At 39.4% G+C, this 15,654-nt stretch overlaps 1 protein-coding gene across 4 annotated transcripts in view; it reads right to left on the bottom strand.

Moving 5' to 3' along the window:
* Nucleotides 1–15,654, bottom strand: part of DISC1 (DISC1 scaffold protein) — a 214,490-nt gene that overhangs the window by 32,332 nt on the left and 166,504 nt on the right. For all 4 annotated transcript variants that reach the window (XM_071549549.1, XM_071549546.1, XM_071549547.1 and 1 more), the window contains exon 10: nucleotides 12,945–13,005. In XM_071549549.1, the coding sequence (XP_071405650.1) occupies nucleotides 12,945–13,005 (61 nt within the window). The remainder of the gene's footprint in view (nucleotides 1–12,944; nucleotides 13,006–15,654) is intronic.

Raw genomic sequence — 15,654 nt, 5'->3', positions numbered from 1 at the left:
TGTATTCACCTGTTCTCTGAATAAAAATTCAGCAGTTCATAACATATTTCTCTCCCTGAGAGGATGAGAGATTCAGACTTTCAGTGTCAAGTGAATTTGGGAACGTGAATCACTCTTTGTACTATTGACTGAACAGGAATTAAGCATACATAACAATTTAAAACAACAGGGCAAAGAAATGCCCTTTTAAAAGAGATGATATATTGTCATCATGTGGGAATGTACACCTTGAAATTCAACTTTTGTAACCAGGAAGACACATCTGGAAAAATAAGAATGTTGGCCAAGTACTGATGTCAATAGCCACATGCTTACGGAATTCCTCTGAAACATCCAAGGGCATCTCTGCTGTAGCCATGCAGAGTCATGAAAGTTCAGAAGCCAAATCCTGTTCTGGATCAAAAAGAGCAACAGAGAAAGTACAAGGTCTACAGATCCTCCCTGGTTGGATGCCGTTACCTATAACAAAGCCTGCATGGCTGCTGACAGCACATTTAAAATTGCTGGGCCCTCTGTGTCTTCCCAGACTGACACAGTACACTCCCAGCAGCAAGTATGTTGAGTAATTAAAGCTTCAAATGCTAGTAGGAAAGACTGTCCCAGTTGCATGCAAGACAGAGCTATGGTACATCTTCATACTCATGCTATGCAGATGGCAATACTTCACTTATTTTCTACATCTTTAATTATCATGATGTTTCTATCTAATTGTTCAGCCAGGGCTTTGTACAAAGTATCATCCCAAAGACAGAACAGGAGAATTTAGCTGCACCACTGGACAGCAGGAAGATGATGTCAGGCACCGATCCTCATCTTCCTTGATTGCTCTACACCCACAACTACTGTTGAGGGCAATCCTCTCAAGAGAGATGACAAAGCCTCTGAGAAATGCACAAACTGATTTTGAATCTTGTCTTCAGGCATACATTCAAAAACAGTAGCAGTAGGAAAATACACATCCACGTCCAAACTGTTTTCTTTCCAAATTCAGAAGGGAGCAGTTCTTTCTCACTACACATACTCACCTACAAACAGCCACCAAGAGGACCTGGTAAGGGAGCAGAAGCTTAATGCCATGGACTCAAAAGTGACAAACTTCTTTGCATATATCCCTCCCTCCCCTCACACAGTCATATCATGACAACTAGGATAGGTTGAGGCTCGCATGAAACCAGCTCACAGAGAAGTCAACAGCAGAGCAAAGCTGAGCAAGGCACAGGTGATGCTGAAGGGCAAAGAGGAGCACTTTGAAGAGTTTATAGTCATTTTTCTGAGTAAGATCGGGAAAAGTCCCATGACTGGAAACAGTCTTCTGTATAAGTGGATTTTTTCATCAATTTCTCACTCAGTCCCTAGTTTTTAGACTGCGTCTCACCTGACACCATGCTTTTATGTTGCTGAACACCTGCCTGTCCATGGGAAGCAGTGAATTAACTCCTTGTTTTGCTGTGCTTGCGTGCGCAACTTTTAATTTCCCTATTAAACTGCCTGTATCTCAATCCATGGATTTTCTCACTTTTACCCTTCCAATTCTCTCCCTGATCCCACTGGTGGGGAAATGAGTGAATGGCTGTGTGTGGCTTGGTGGCTGGCAGGGGTTAAATCACCAGAGTGTGACATTAATGAATTGCATGCAGCAGTGTTGGACTCTGGCTTTGCAGGCATGACTGACCAGCACCAGAACAATGCAGTGTAAGAAAAAGGCATACAGAGAAAACCAAAATCCTAACAAAACACACAATTACTAAGCAGCTACAGAGGCTGTGAACTTTCATCACATTTCCTTTTTAAGCAAGGACAACACTTAATGTTTTTAGAAGGCGCAGCCTTGCCCTCTGATGATTTTTACTATGCTAAGAATAAAATGAATGGAAGACAAAGAGCCTGGAGGGAAGGAGGGGAGGTGGGCAAGTTTTTCCATGAATAAGCAGCAAAATCCCCTGTCATGTTGTCTTTGACAATTCTGCACACTAACTACTGAAGTTAATTCAGTAACATGGAAAAAGCCCTGGATGAAACCTGAATTAATATGGATGGGGAGTTAGTAAAAGCTCTTCAACCATGTGCTTTGTTTTCTCTAAAGCTCTGAGGCACTGGAAAGTGGCCTCATATCTGACCTTTCCCCCCTCCCTCCCCCAGGAAGATCTAGTTTCAGTGCTGAGAACAGCTAAAACCAACACAGCTTTCTGCTACTTCTCATACAACAGTATGCTCATGTGCCACAGTTCCCCCATCTCCCAATTAAAAATCAGTATTTGTGATGCAGTGTCTCCAAACAGACAAAACTCAAAAAAAAAAAAAGACAATAACAGTGCCTAAGCTTGTAATTCTTGTGCCCTTCTTCACTTCTTACCATCTCATATAGAGGCCAAACACTCTTTAAAAAATGTTCAATGCACAATATATACCAAATATACACAGATACACTACTAATTGTCTTCTAGGACAAGTAAATTTATTAATTATGTCCCCTTCTCCCAGACTGCTTTTGGACTGAAAACTTCCCTCTTATCCCTCTCTTTCTGCAAAAATCTCCCTCTGCATCTTCAACCAATAGATGTTTCCTCAGCAATTAAAAAAAAATTCTCCTTCCCTTGCAGCAAGAATTCACTTCATGACTGCAAATTCAGAACATCTTTGCTACTGCCACAAAAGACATGGTGGGTTCTATCAATGCCATTATATCCTATCTTGTGGAGGCCACAGAGAGAAGCAGGAGGGGTTTGTTTGGGGTTTGTTTTGGTTTAGGTTTTTTTGGTACATTGTCTCAGTGAAAGAAGCAGATTGCATTCTTTGCCCCCCTCCATTTACATTGCTCATGCAATATGCATTTCATCCACACATGGGTATAAATATTAGTTCTGTCATTGCTGAAAGACACAAGTTACAGGTTGGGAATCAAAAGTTCCATCCTGGTATGAGTTTATCAAAGGATCTCCACTAGCACATGGTACCAGATACTACTGAAGATAAAATGCATATTATGCTGAAGAAACATGATTACAAACTCTAAACTGCTGCACTGGAGATGATTTCCTTTTGCATCCCCTCTGGGCTTTAGCTACACTTTCCACAGCCAGAAATGAAAGGAATAGTGAGGATTCTTCCCTTTTCCTCCAGACCCAGTTAATCTAGGCTAATCCATTTCTGTGAAGCAATACCATCAAATTTCTTCTGACATTATTTAAATTTACTAAGAGCTTCCAAGATACTATATTCTGTCAGGACACTGAAAACATTTTCAAATAAGTGATTGTGAAGACAACAGGAATATTTAATGAGAACCGGCACTGTGGTCATGCAGTCTAAGATAGCTTGAAAAGTAACCTGATGTGTTTTAAAGGAGAGAATAGGTTTTCTGTGAAGCAAGTGCTTTATTGTATTTGTACTATCCGACTTTCTCCACCTCCAGGATACACAAAGAAGACATGCAAAAATAGGTGTCCTAAGGAATAATGTTGGAAACAAAACAAAGGTAAGAATAACCTACACAAAATGGAAATAAGACAAGTCTAATGAAGGGAGACAGAGGAGGCACAATAAAGGAAAGACAATTATGAGAAATCAGAAAGCCCCCTTTCTAATATTTCTAATATTCTAATATCTTCAAGATAGAGCAATTAAAGAACAGTAAATAAGAAAACATACAAACATTTAAAGGAGAGGGGAAAAATAAAGCAAGAAAGAGTACCTTAGTTTTTGTTAACTGGATTCATCACTGTGAAAATGAGGTTTCCAAAACTATTAAAAAAGGGGTGTATTTCCCACATAAGTCTGGGTCAATACAGTAACCAAAAAATCACCTGTAATTTATTAACACTTAGCAGTTTGCTTCATTATTCACAGCTCCTTTTGTTCACAAGTATTTTGGGCAAGTAAACTTCTCTCACTACTATAGTACCAAAGGATCAGTGGGATCTTGCTAAATTTCCCCTTCCCTATAGAAATCTATTTAAAATGCTACTTTTACTCACAAGTTTCTATGTTCTTGTTACCAGTTACATGGCTGAAGTGCTAATCTCTCAGTTCATGGTACCCTAACCTTTCCATAGCAAACTAAGTAGTATGACAGGGGTTGCCATTTTCAGGCTGGAGAAGGGTATCAAGAAAACACGAGCCTTTAAGAAATAATCCTGTTTTCATGACAGCATCTCTCACACAGACTGAAAAACAAGGTAACTGAAACAAAGCGAATGTCCTTACAGGGAGAACTGATTCTCCAAAGTAGTGTTTGATTGTTCCCGTGAGAATTTGGTGACGCTGCAGTGTTTTTTCAATGTTACTGAAACCCAACAGGTCATTTGGTGGAGGTGGTGTTTGAAGGCTTTTTGGGTGCCCAATGAGTGAAATAAAACTACGCATTATGTTCAAGAGAGACTATTTCACTCTGAAGAACAGCCATAGTTTAGGCAGAATGCCTTCAGTTGTCACAGAAGTGTGAAAATATTTCTTCCAAATTTACAAATCTGGTAAGTTATGTACCATATTCACTTCTAGCAGCATCACCTTCTAACTATATTCCCAATTTTCAGTCCTTAAGTCAATCACAGCAGGCCTAGTCCTGCAGTGCTTTGTTGCAAGGGCAGGCAACACAAGTGATTTGCTGCCGTCCAAAGGCATTTTTTCAGACATAAGGACCATTCATAAATAACAGCCTGAAGTCATGAGCAAACATCACATTTTGGGAAACTACCCCTACATAACCAATGTTATATTATAAAAAAGAAATATATAGACAGGAATAGTAGAGAAAGAGGGCTATGCATCTACAAGGACACACAGCTCTTTTGATGTGCTCTAAGACCATGTTTAAGACCATCGGCAGTGTGAAACTGTCCTTTCAGTGTGCCCTGTCCCTGTTCACAGCATTCATACCCAGCTCTGTTCCCAAAAACATTTCTGAAACTTAGTATGTTATAAAGAAGACTTGAGCAATTCAGTATGTAAGCCAAAAGAATAAGGGAGGAGAATAACTTTTAAGACTGTTTATTTTCACATAAACTGGAATGTGATGTAGTGACATTTAATCCTGACGTCCTCTTAGGGCATGGGACTCTAATAACGTCAGATGTCTTGTCTGAAGGGACAGATCTCAGTGAAGATAACATCTTCAAATACATTAAAAACACTACCTGCATGAGAAAATCTTGTTTCTGATAGAGAATGCACACATGCCATAGCAGCCTGAGCAACCAGGCTGCAGCCATCTCTGATCTGGCCTAATCATGTGACATTTGACTGAAACCCTTTAAAAAAAACTGAACGCACAGATGAGATCAAGCAAAACAGACCTGGGATTCCATTTCTGCTTCTTCAGTAAATGCAAGTTGTCCCAATCATACACAACCACTTTCACATCTCAGTGAACAAGGAACTATGAAGATGAGCACAACTTACATCAGGGTAAGACTACATAGTATTTTCCATATTGTGTATCCATGAGTTTAAAAAAAGGCATAAAAAAAACAATGAACCCAAGACAAACAGTGAAAGAGAGTCAATTCATGAAGAAATGTTTTGCATACATTTGCAAAGTTACCAGGTGCTGTATCATTCAACAATGGCAAAGTACGTTCATTGCAGCATTGCACCTTACTATATTTATTCATTTCCCATTTCTTGCATAATAGCACAGAAAATAACTCAATAAAACACCTTTGTGTAACTGTCACCAGTTATTCCTGAATGATATTATTCCCCCAAGATAATTTCATGATTCCTATCTGGGAATTAGAAAAAGCCACTTAAAAGCCCTGTTTTTGTGATGAATGGAAGTCACAGAACAATCTTTTGAGGCCTAGAAAACAGTACAATCACATTAAATTCCCTCAGCTCAAGAAATGTCATCTTTACATCAGCTGGTACAAAAAAATTGTTTCCAGCCTGAGGCAGTTATGATAAGGGATTTAGAAGTCATCACCATGTGGGCCATGAGATATAAAGGAATGCATCAATGCATATAAAGTGTCTGCTGCTCACAATTTTAGAGCTAATGTTCTCACAGCTGTGCATGACTTAGACCAGCTGGGAAGAAGAAAGGGACTAAGTGAGTCACTAGAAAGATCTAGTATTTTGTCTAACCTGCATTTAGCACTCCAGGAGCAGAACTGCTGGTAAGCAAAATAAGATCAGATCATTATCCAGCAAGGGACAGGGCTGTATGGTCTCTTGAAAGCGCAGCAGAAAACACACAGTCTTGGAAGGAGGCAGGAAAAGATGGCATTTCAGTCCTCTCTGTGCACTCCTAAGATACCACCAGCAGCTGAAACAGCACTCAGTGCAACTGAGGTGGGTCATGGGTCACACAAAATTACCACAGACCATCTGGCACTCCCAAGCACGCCTGCGCTGCTGTGTGTACAAGAGGGAAAAGCTTTTGGAAAGCCTAACTCAGCAGCCTTAGCACAGCAGTTCTATGGCAGCCATCAGGGTTTCTGTAACATGTCATACAGGGCACAAACAGCTCAAGATGAAACCTTACCCTTGTAGCAGATAAGGGTCTGCAAATGGCCAAAGAGGGGCTTTTTCACAAAAATGCTCAATAGTTGCAAGCTCGTGGTTGTAGGCGTTGTTGCTCTTCAACAGCATTGACAGACTGCAGAGTTCTGGGTGGGTGCAAGAGGCTAAAAAGCTCTAGTTGGATGCAGGGACCTCACCTCACTGTAGAAAGTCATTGCAGTCTTGAGAATTGTTGAAGTATGAAGTAACTGGGTTGGAAGAGACCTCCGAGATCACCAAGCCCAACCCTTGATCCAACACCACTGTGATTACTAGATCATGGCACTGAGTGCCACGTCCAGACTCAGCTTAAAAACCTCCAGGGACAGTGAATCCACCATCTCTCTGGGCAGACCACTACAAATTACTCCCTCTGTAAAGAATTTCTTTCTAATATGAAAACTAAACCTCCCTGGCAGAGCTTAAGCCCATGTCCTCTTGTCCTATTGCTGGTTGCCTGAGAGAAGAGACCAACCCCCACCTGCCTCCAACATCCTTTCAGGGAGTTGTAGAGAGTGATAAGGACTCCCCTAAGCCTCCTCTTCTCCAGGTTAAACCACCCCAGCTCCCTCAGCCTCTCCCCATAGGGCTTGTGCTCCAGTCCCTTCACCAGCCTTGTTGCTCTTCTCTGGACTCACTCCAGCACCTCAATATCCTTTCTGAACTGAGGGGCCCAGAACTGAACACAGTACTCAAGGTGTGGCCTCACCAATGCAGAGTACAGGGGAAGGATCACTTCCCTGGTCCTGCTGGCCACGCTATTTTTGATACAGGACAGGATCCCATTGGCCTTCTTGGCACCTGGGCACACTGTTGGCTCATGTTCAGCCTCCTGTCAATCCAAACCCCCAGGTCTCTTTCTACCTGCAGAGCATCCACTCTGTGCCCAGCCTGTAGCGCTGCAGGGGGTTGTTGTGGCCTAAATGCAGTACCTGGCACTTGGCCTTGTTGAACTTCATCCTGTGGGAATCAGCCCGTCTCTCAAGCCTATCCAGGTCTCTCTGCAGAGACCTCCTGCCTTCCAGCAGGTCGACACTCCCTCCCAACTTGGTGTCATCAGCAAATTTGCTAATGGGACTCAATTGCTTCATCTAAATCATCAATAAAGATGTTAAACAAAACTGGGCCCAACACAGACCCCTGGGCAACACCACTGGTGACTGGCTGACAGCTGGAGAGAGGTTTAAATGCCTAATTGATTAGCAATGAAGGCAGCTCCTTCTGGGGTTTCTGCTGCCTCAGGGTGCGGTTCTCCAGGACACATCTCACTCTTGCATTCTGAGTGCCTGCAGAAGGATGAATGACAGACCCAAGATTTTTGGTTCCTCCTGATATTTTATTTGCTCTCTGCATTTCCCTCCCAAGACATAATTTTGCTTCCGGGATGCTCCTTCATTATATATCATACCTATCAATAATTGCTTAGGCTATGGGTCAGGCATAATGTTTCACATTAGCTTGCAATGCCACTGAGGAAATATTAGGTATGCCAAATAAAACCAGTTCTTAGGGCAAATATCAAATCATTTACAGCATACAAAAAGCCCCCACAAAAACCAAACAAAAAAACAAAACAAAACCCACCAAAACCCCCAAAATAAACAAAAAACCCCAAACCCACCAAACTTCAGATTACACTCTCTTCAAACAATTCCATGATATTTATTTCATCTGCTTAACAGTGCAAACTTTCACAGATTATCAGTCTCTAATAAGTTTCACAAGGGCAACATATTCCAAATATATTTCTATGAATATATAGTAGATAGATACTTGAAAATAAAAGCTTTATTATTTCATCCTAAATCTCGTGAAGCTGATTTGCACCACTAGGTTAACCTTAGGTGTCTTAGGTATAAAGCAATCTAAAGCAAGACTCTTTCCCTCTACTACTACAAGAAGAGCACAGCAGTGTCTCCAAAGGTAAGAATGAACTGAAATAAACAGTCTTTTTGTTTCATGTTTCAATGATGTAACTGAATTCCAGTTCTTGCACAGCACTTTTTAAGACAAGTGCATTTACTGTGGAACCTTTATTAGCTTCTGCAAGGGCAATGGTCTGAAAGAGTTTTTAGAATTTTTACCTTGTTCTACACATTTGTTTTCATTTCTCCAGCTATCAAATACAGTTCTCATACAGATCAATCTTCTTACGTGCACATATTCTCACAACCCCTCTGCAATGGAAGGGAATCAAACTGGAGCTAGGACAGAGATTTAGTGAGATACACGGCGCATGTAAAATGTGACAGATGCACAATGCCTCATGTCACATGACTTGCATTGAGATACATAAGAGCTAGAGAATAACTCAGATGATGATGACTTTTCATGCAGAAATACATATCAAAGGTTTCTTCTTCTTTTTTAAAGACAGGCAATTTTATTGGTATCTTCAAAAACAAGTGAATACTTACTAATGCCAAGTCTGGACTTGGATTCCCATATCTGAACAAATTCCACTTAGTACACTCTTTCCACCTACATTTTTTTAAAAGGTGTTTATTGGTACCCCACATTTTTTTTTCAATATCTGTCCACTTTTATCGAAGTATTGCTTTAGGAGATACCATTTAAGCATAGAATCCCAACCAAATCTTCTGCTTTTATGGATTTATAGCACTCTTTCCTAGGTACCATTTACATGAGTTGAGCTCACACATGGCAGAACTTGATGGTTCTTGAGAGAGCTGGAAGGTTAAAACCAACTTTATTCATGGTAATGATGCAAAGTGCCAGCAGAGCCCTGACTTGGTGTGGAAAGAAGCAAAATGAAAAACCATTTTCTGTGAAAGAACAAGGGTCCCACTAGAAGATGCTCAGCTGAATTTTAATGAGCTAGATCAGACTACTATAGTAAACTTCTCCTGTATAATCCCTACTAAATGGCTCAAGTGATGAGCTCAAGTTACCTAAGCAAAACTTCTTGCATTTCATACAGACAGATGTCTCTGCTGAACACACTCTCATTATCCTAATCCTGACTGACCACTTTTGCACATCTCCTACTTACTAACACAAGATAAGTGATTTGCAAGGTCTACCATGGAAGCCATAGCAATGGTATTTACATTCTCAAAAGAGCAGCTAGTGATCTAATATATCAACACATTGGTGACTGGGAAAGAGATAGCCAGCAGCATTATTAAACGTGCCATTTTTTTTCTTGAAGGATACTGTCCTCAACAGCTGTCAATACTGCTCAGAATATAACCTGCATTTTAAAGGGAAAAACAATGTCAATCTGTTCTTGGTGGGTGTTTTGACTTCTTTGGGGTATAACTAGTATATACTGAACATATTTCGGGTTTCTGTCATGCATATTTTCCCTTTTTTCCTTTAGGTGTAAGGCTGTCAGAAGAGAAGTGCTACTAATCAAACATATTCTATTAAGCTACTTGACAAAAGATGCATTTTGTAAGCTGCAGTCAAAAGTATTGTATTCATTTTAAAAGTCAACCAATCAATAAAATCCCACCAAAAAACTCACCTTCCCAAAAGATATTACAGTGAATAATCTAGGTTCCCTCCACCCTGCTCCCTTCCCCCAAACCGCCCCCCCCCCCCCCCCCCCCCAAAACAAAAGAGAAACATATTCCAAACTTTTCTTAAAAAAATAAGCAAAAGACAAAAGAAGGGGGGGGAAATTAACTGATAAAACTGATATTTTTAAAACTCAAATCTTCATTAACGTTGTTTTGGTCTGAATTTTCTTCATTCATTTTCTTCTGTTACAAAAGTGGACAAAATTACATTTCTAAGAATTGTACTTTACTTTGAAGCTATAGGCTGTTTCTGTTTGAAACATTACCTAGGAAAATGGTATGTTTCATCTGGAGAAAAGCTTTAGAGGCTTATTTGAATTCATACTGCCCAGACTTGATCCTCTTTTGGTTTCAAAAGCATCCTCAAAAGTGCATCCATGAGCCAGATGGAAATTCTACCACTGTCAAAAATGTAAACTCAAAACTTATTGTTTGAACTCTCCTCAGGGGCTCCTTCTTTAGTTTACAAAATACATACAGGAGTAATTTGAGCATGTTTATATATGAAGGCCAAAAAAGGAGAAAGACTCTCAAGCTACTTCTCTAAGCAGAAATGGAGAGGGGAAGCCTCTTGGGCTCTGGCTTAGGTTTTTTTCTTTATTCAAGCTGTAAAGCAGGTGCAGTTAATTACTTTAAGACAAAAAAAACCCTTTAAAAAACAAATACCTACAACCACTTCATTAGCATAAATATCTTTTTCAAGACACAGTATCTTAGAGACTTCTTTGTGATAAAAAACTACAGAATTTCTCTTTCCACCAATATTAAAATAATTTTCTTAGCCCTTAATTACTTGAGATGGACTATTTTTAGACTAATACCATTTGCACATATTGAAAAACAGGTTCAGAACTGAATCTTTGCCATCTGGGATTTTGGCCTGAACTGCAATGAGTTTTTTTGGGGGGAGTAATTTGTTGGCTTTATTTGTTGACTTTTAAGGGGTTTTGCTGGGGGAGGGGGAAATGCTGTTACTGGGATTTGGGGTTTGGTTCATTGGTTGGTTTATTTTTTTCTTTTTTTTTTATTCTTAAGTTTGGAAGGGGAATTTCAGAAACTTGGCAACATCAAAACAGTCGTTTAGAGAAGTTGATGGCAAGCTCTGAAGAGCATGTTCAATGCACCAGTACAGCTGCAGCAATATCATTGTTCCTGATGCATTTGTGTCCTCAGTACAGGCTGGGAAGAACATTTACCTCAGGAGTAAAACTTTGAAGCCTGTAGCCCAGCTGCAACAGAGAACCTAGACTAAAACAAGCCCATGTCTGTGTGGTACAGAGGAAGTCAACCCTTACACACAAAAGCAATAAATACATTACAACACTTGACAACTCTGAATCTCCTACAAATTGGCCAACTACTGTTTTAAACTACTGTTTGGAGGCATTAAAAATGCCTCCAAAACAAAGTAGTGCCAAAAAGTGTTTAACTTTGAATCCTTTCCTTGAAATGATACTCCTTACAGAAGCAGGATGAATACTAGCAGTTCAGCATGAAAATTTCTTCCAAAAATAGAAGGAAGAGAAGAAAAAAAGCATGCTGCAAGCTCATTAACACCACCTATAAAGACATATAAAAAGGTGCTGCAATTTAAGAAACTGATGCAGAAAAGTCCAGATAGACAACCCAGAAATACACAACATGCCCCTCTCTCCCAATAAATAAAGTAAAATAAACAACTGCAAATTCTATCTGATAAGTCCCTGGAAGGAGGAAAAAAAATACACATGTTCTCCAAAAATTTAACATTTAAATAGAAATTTACTTCCTTCTGAGAGCCTGATATGTCAATTAAATCCACACAACCTAGAATTATCAAAACATGACACAGAACATACTGGGTTGAAAGAGACCCACAACGATCATCAAGTCCAACTCAGCCCTTCACAGGACCATCCCTAAGAGTCACACCATGTGCCTGAGTATTGTCCAAGCTAAATGAAGACTATGGCTTTCAAAAAGACAATGCGTGGAAAGTCCTTAAGACTTGTCTTAAAATTATGGACTAGAGCATATGGAGAATAAATGTTATTAAGAAGGTGTTAGGCAGCTCACATATACATAGCTTGATCTTCCATCATTTTTCTTTCAGATCTGAATTACTTTTAGAGTTAAGAGTTGAGCAAAATAAATACTTCTACATTCAAAACTATGAGTGAGCAAAACAATATATATAAACCCTCTCTTTATCAATAGAACAAAAAAACAGTGAGGGCAACAATTGATTAATTATACCTACTCAGTAATGGAAATGGTGCTAATTTGGTGCATTGAATTTTATTAAGACTCAAACGCCAATTACTACCTACGAAAGCCTTTTTCAATACAAATACAGGGCAAAGTTCACTAACACAGAAGATTCCTTTACAACAGCATTGTAATATTTTCTAAACGTATTTCAAGGAAAAGCCTAAACTTGGAGGGGGTCATGTAGACCCCCCTTATGCAGTGAGAGGAAGAAATATAAATGTTAGCATTTGTTTAAAAAAAAATCCTAAAGCCATAAAACTACGTAAATTTGATATTGAGGTTTGATTCTTGAAATATCTCTACTGTTGTCTTGGTTTCTATTCACTTTCCACAATACCCTAAACTGGCATTTTTTCAAAACTCTTGGATAGAGCGTCATTACTTGCTAAAGACATCCAGAATTCTGATTAAGGATTCCTTGGCCCTGCTCAGAACTGGGTTTTACATTGTAACAGAGGGAGGATTTTTCAACCAGCTGTCACATCTCCAACCCTTTGGGATTTCTGAGTGCTTAAGAAGTCACACCTCTGGTTACAGGCCCACAGGCAGAGCAGGAGTGAGCCACAATAACGCCATGCACTTTTATGCATATCAGTGCTGCATTAACAAGCATTTTTAAGATTTTAAAGTTTTCCATTACATCATCCTTACCTATGTAGCTTATCCTCCAAAATCTCCATGTACTTCTCAGCATTTTCTTTTACACTGGTCACTACAAAATAAAGGTCAAAGTTAGGTAATGGTATAGCTTTACAGTTCTGTGGGAGGTTTCCTTTTTTTCTTTAAACCAACTCAACTCTTACCCACATATTTTACATATATCAGTTAGGAATAAGAATTCCATTTATCTTTTCACATTCAAATTACAGTGTGGGTGTCTTCACCTTTTTTTCTATTGTAACTGTCTTCCAATAATGTATCTAGTAACGAATGCATTAACCTCTTGGTTGTGCCAGAAAAATGGTAAGACTAACAAAGGCACAGTTTGTAGAAGTTTTCTCTTGATAAAAAAAGAAACACCACCCACTCAGCTAGGGCCTCCCCTTTACCTTTAGGAGAAGAAAGAGAGCCTAACAAATGCATAACAGTCCTTTTAAATGTTATGAATCTTGTATCAAACTTTTTCTGATAAACCAAAAATCTGTAGAATGGAAAGAAATCCAGACAGTTACAAAATTCAAGTTGGCGTTTTTTGTAGTTTGGTGTTTTGGGGCGTTTCATGTGTTTGTTTTGAAGTTCAGACCTAGATATTGCCTGAATGAGTCCCTACAACTTCTTCACCCAGAAGAAACTCCATGGTATAAATCAGGAAAAGGTAAACTTTCTCCAGGAAAACAGAGGCTTTTAGATAATAGCCACTTTCACATTACAGTAACATTTTTCCCCTCCCTAACAGCTGTTTGTCAGCTTCAAGAGTGTAAATCAGTCTGTCTCTTTTAAAGTCTTAACTCATTGTACATCAATTAAATATATATGTTATATGAAGATGCATCCTACAGAGCATCACTGTTTTTACAGGCTAAACTTGCTACATGAATCAGGTACCCTGTGAATTTACCCACTCATCTCCCCCACAATACAATGCCTCCGAGCACAGCTTAAACGTATCAAGTGCTTTGCATATTCTTCACTTTTCCCTTCATTGTTTGTTTGCTGGCATTTTTACTTCACAAAGTAGAATATCACACACACTAAAGCCTAACCTGAAAACTCAGCATTAATCAAATCAGCAGTGCCAAAGTTTAGTTCACACACACACAGGAGCACACCAAGGTAATACCATTAGCAGTGAGCATCAGGGTCAATGTACCATTGACTGTCTGCAGGTGGTGGTGGTCACCTGGTCACACAGCAGTCACACATCACTGAAGCACTCTGCATCCCAATAGCAAGCAAAGAACACATTTTGCAAAGCTGATTTACTTTCTGTTTTGTTGTTGTGTTTATTTTATGAGTTCACTGGATTAGCAAAAAACAAACAAAAAACCAAAGTCACCACAACTCCCAATACTCTGGAAGCAGAATTCTGCAATATTATATTGTACATAGACATTCACAGATTCAACTGACCATTAGAAGAGTGTTGGTAGATGTTATTAAAAAGGTTCTATAGGGAATTCTCCAGTGGCACTGGAGACTCCTAGCTTGTAGCAGTTCTGTAACAACTACAGGGCTTAGTACAAGTTCAGTTTCCTTATCATGCTTTCATTCCTACACTTCCTGCAGAACTGCAGAGAGTTTCCAAGACTGCACGTCTTCCTTTAATGACCAACACTTTTTTCAGACTCCCTATCCATCAAACCCCAAAAGTGCTGACCTGAGACCCATTGCATACTTTGACAGCAAATAGCTTCAAGGTGTACAGGTGCCCCACTTCCCCTTCTCTCACCATTGTCACAGTGTCCTTCAACATTAGCCATCACCACTTAGAGGTTCATTCTTTTGGATAATAGAGTCAGCAGATATTATTAATTTTTGGAGAGGGATGAGAAGAGGTGGAGAATCTGTCTCACACTCACTTTGTTTCTAACCAATATAGTGACTTCTTACATTACATGAAAGATAAACCTTGCTTTCAATTTCTCCTGCTGTGCTTGTCACTTTTTAATTGGGTTTGATCTGATGGAGTAATTCGCACTGTCACAGTTCAGTCCTGCCCCTACATGCAATTTTACAATGCCCTTGAAGCACACAGCTTAATATATCAGCATTATTCAATGACAAAAAGTAATGGACAAGAATACACCACTAGTCAAAAGTAGGTCAGTAAAAAGCTAACACTCATTTGGAAATCACCTCACATCACTAAACCCCACTCTCTCCTGTCAAACGTTTTAACTACATTAAAAGAAATGCAAACTTTGCTGCTGAAAGAGAAAGCTCCCCAGACTAGCTTTGTCTCCTTCCCTTCTTCTGCATGTAATTGGAAAAGCTGTGACCTGGAGATTTTGCTGGAAGGAAAACACAGCTTAAAAATCTGATTAAGGTTCCTTCCCTCGCAACAAACTGCAAACAGCACTGCAACAAATACAGAAATACTTTCAGCCTTTTAGATCATCCATTGAAACAGAAGACAAGCAACAAATTAGCAGATTTTTTGTTCTAATGTAATGAATCTATTCACCAACACTTCAAAGCAAAAAGATGCATACAGGAAGCTGTGTATGCCTTCAATCTGGCCAAGGAAGTACTAGATGACAGGAAAAAAAAAGAAATAATAATGTATGAGATCCTTTTCTGCAAGACAAATGGTTTATTTTTATATTTAAGTGAATGGGATTGCCTTTTTTATCAGTTCTCTGGGGATTTACATGCTTAGCTCATATTGGCCTTGAGAGGAGTTATTAAAATAAAGAAGTAT

This window comes from Pithys albifrons, chromosome 2, assembly GCF_047495875.1.
Source record: "Pithys albifrons albifrons isolate INPA30051 chromosome 2, PitAlb_v1, whole genome shotgun sequence".
Taxonomy (NCBI): Eukaryota; Metazoa; Chordata; class Aves; order Passeriformes; family Thamnophilidae; genus Pithys; species Pithys albifrons.
The sequence above is the reverse complement of the archived record's forward strand: the minus strand, read 5'-3'. Positions and strand labels throughout refer to the sequence as shown.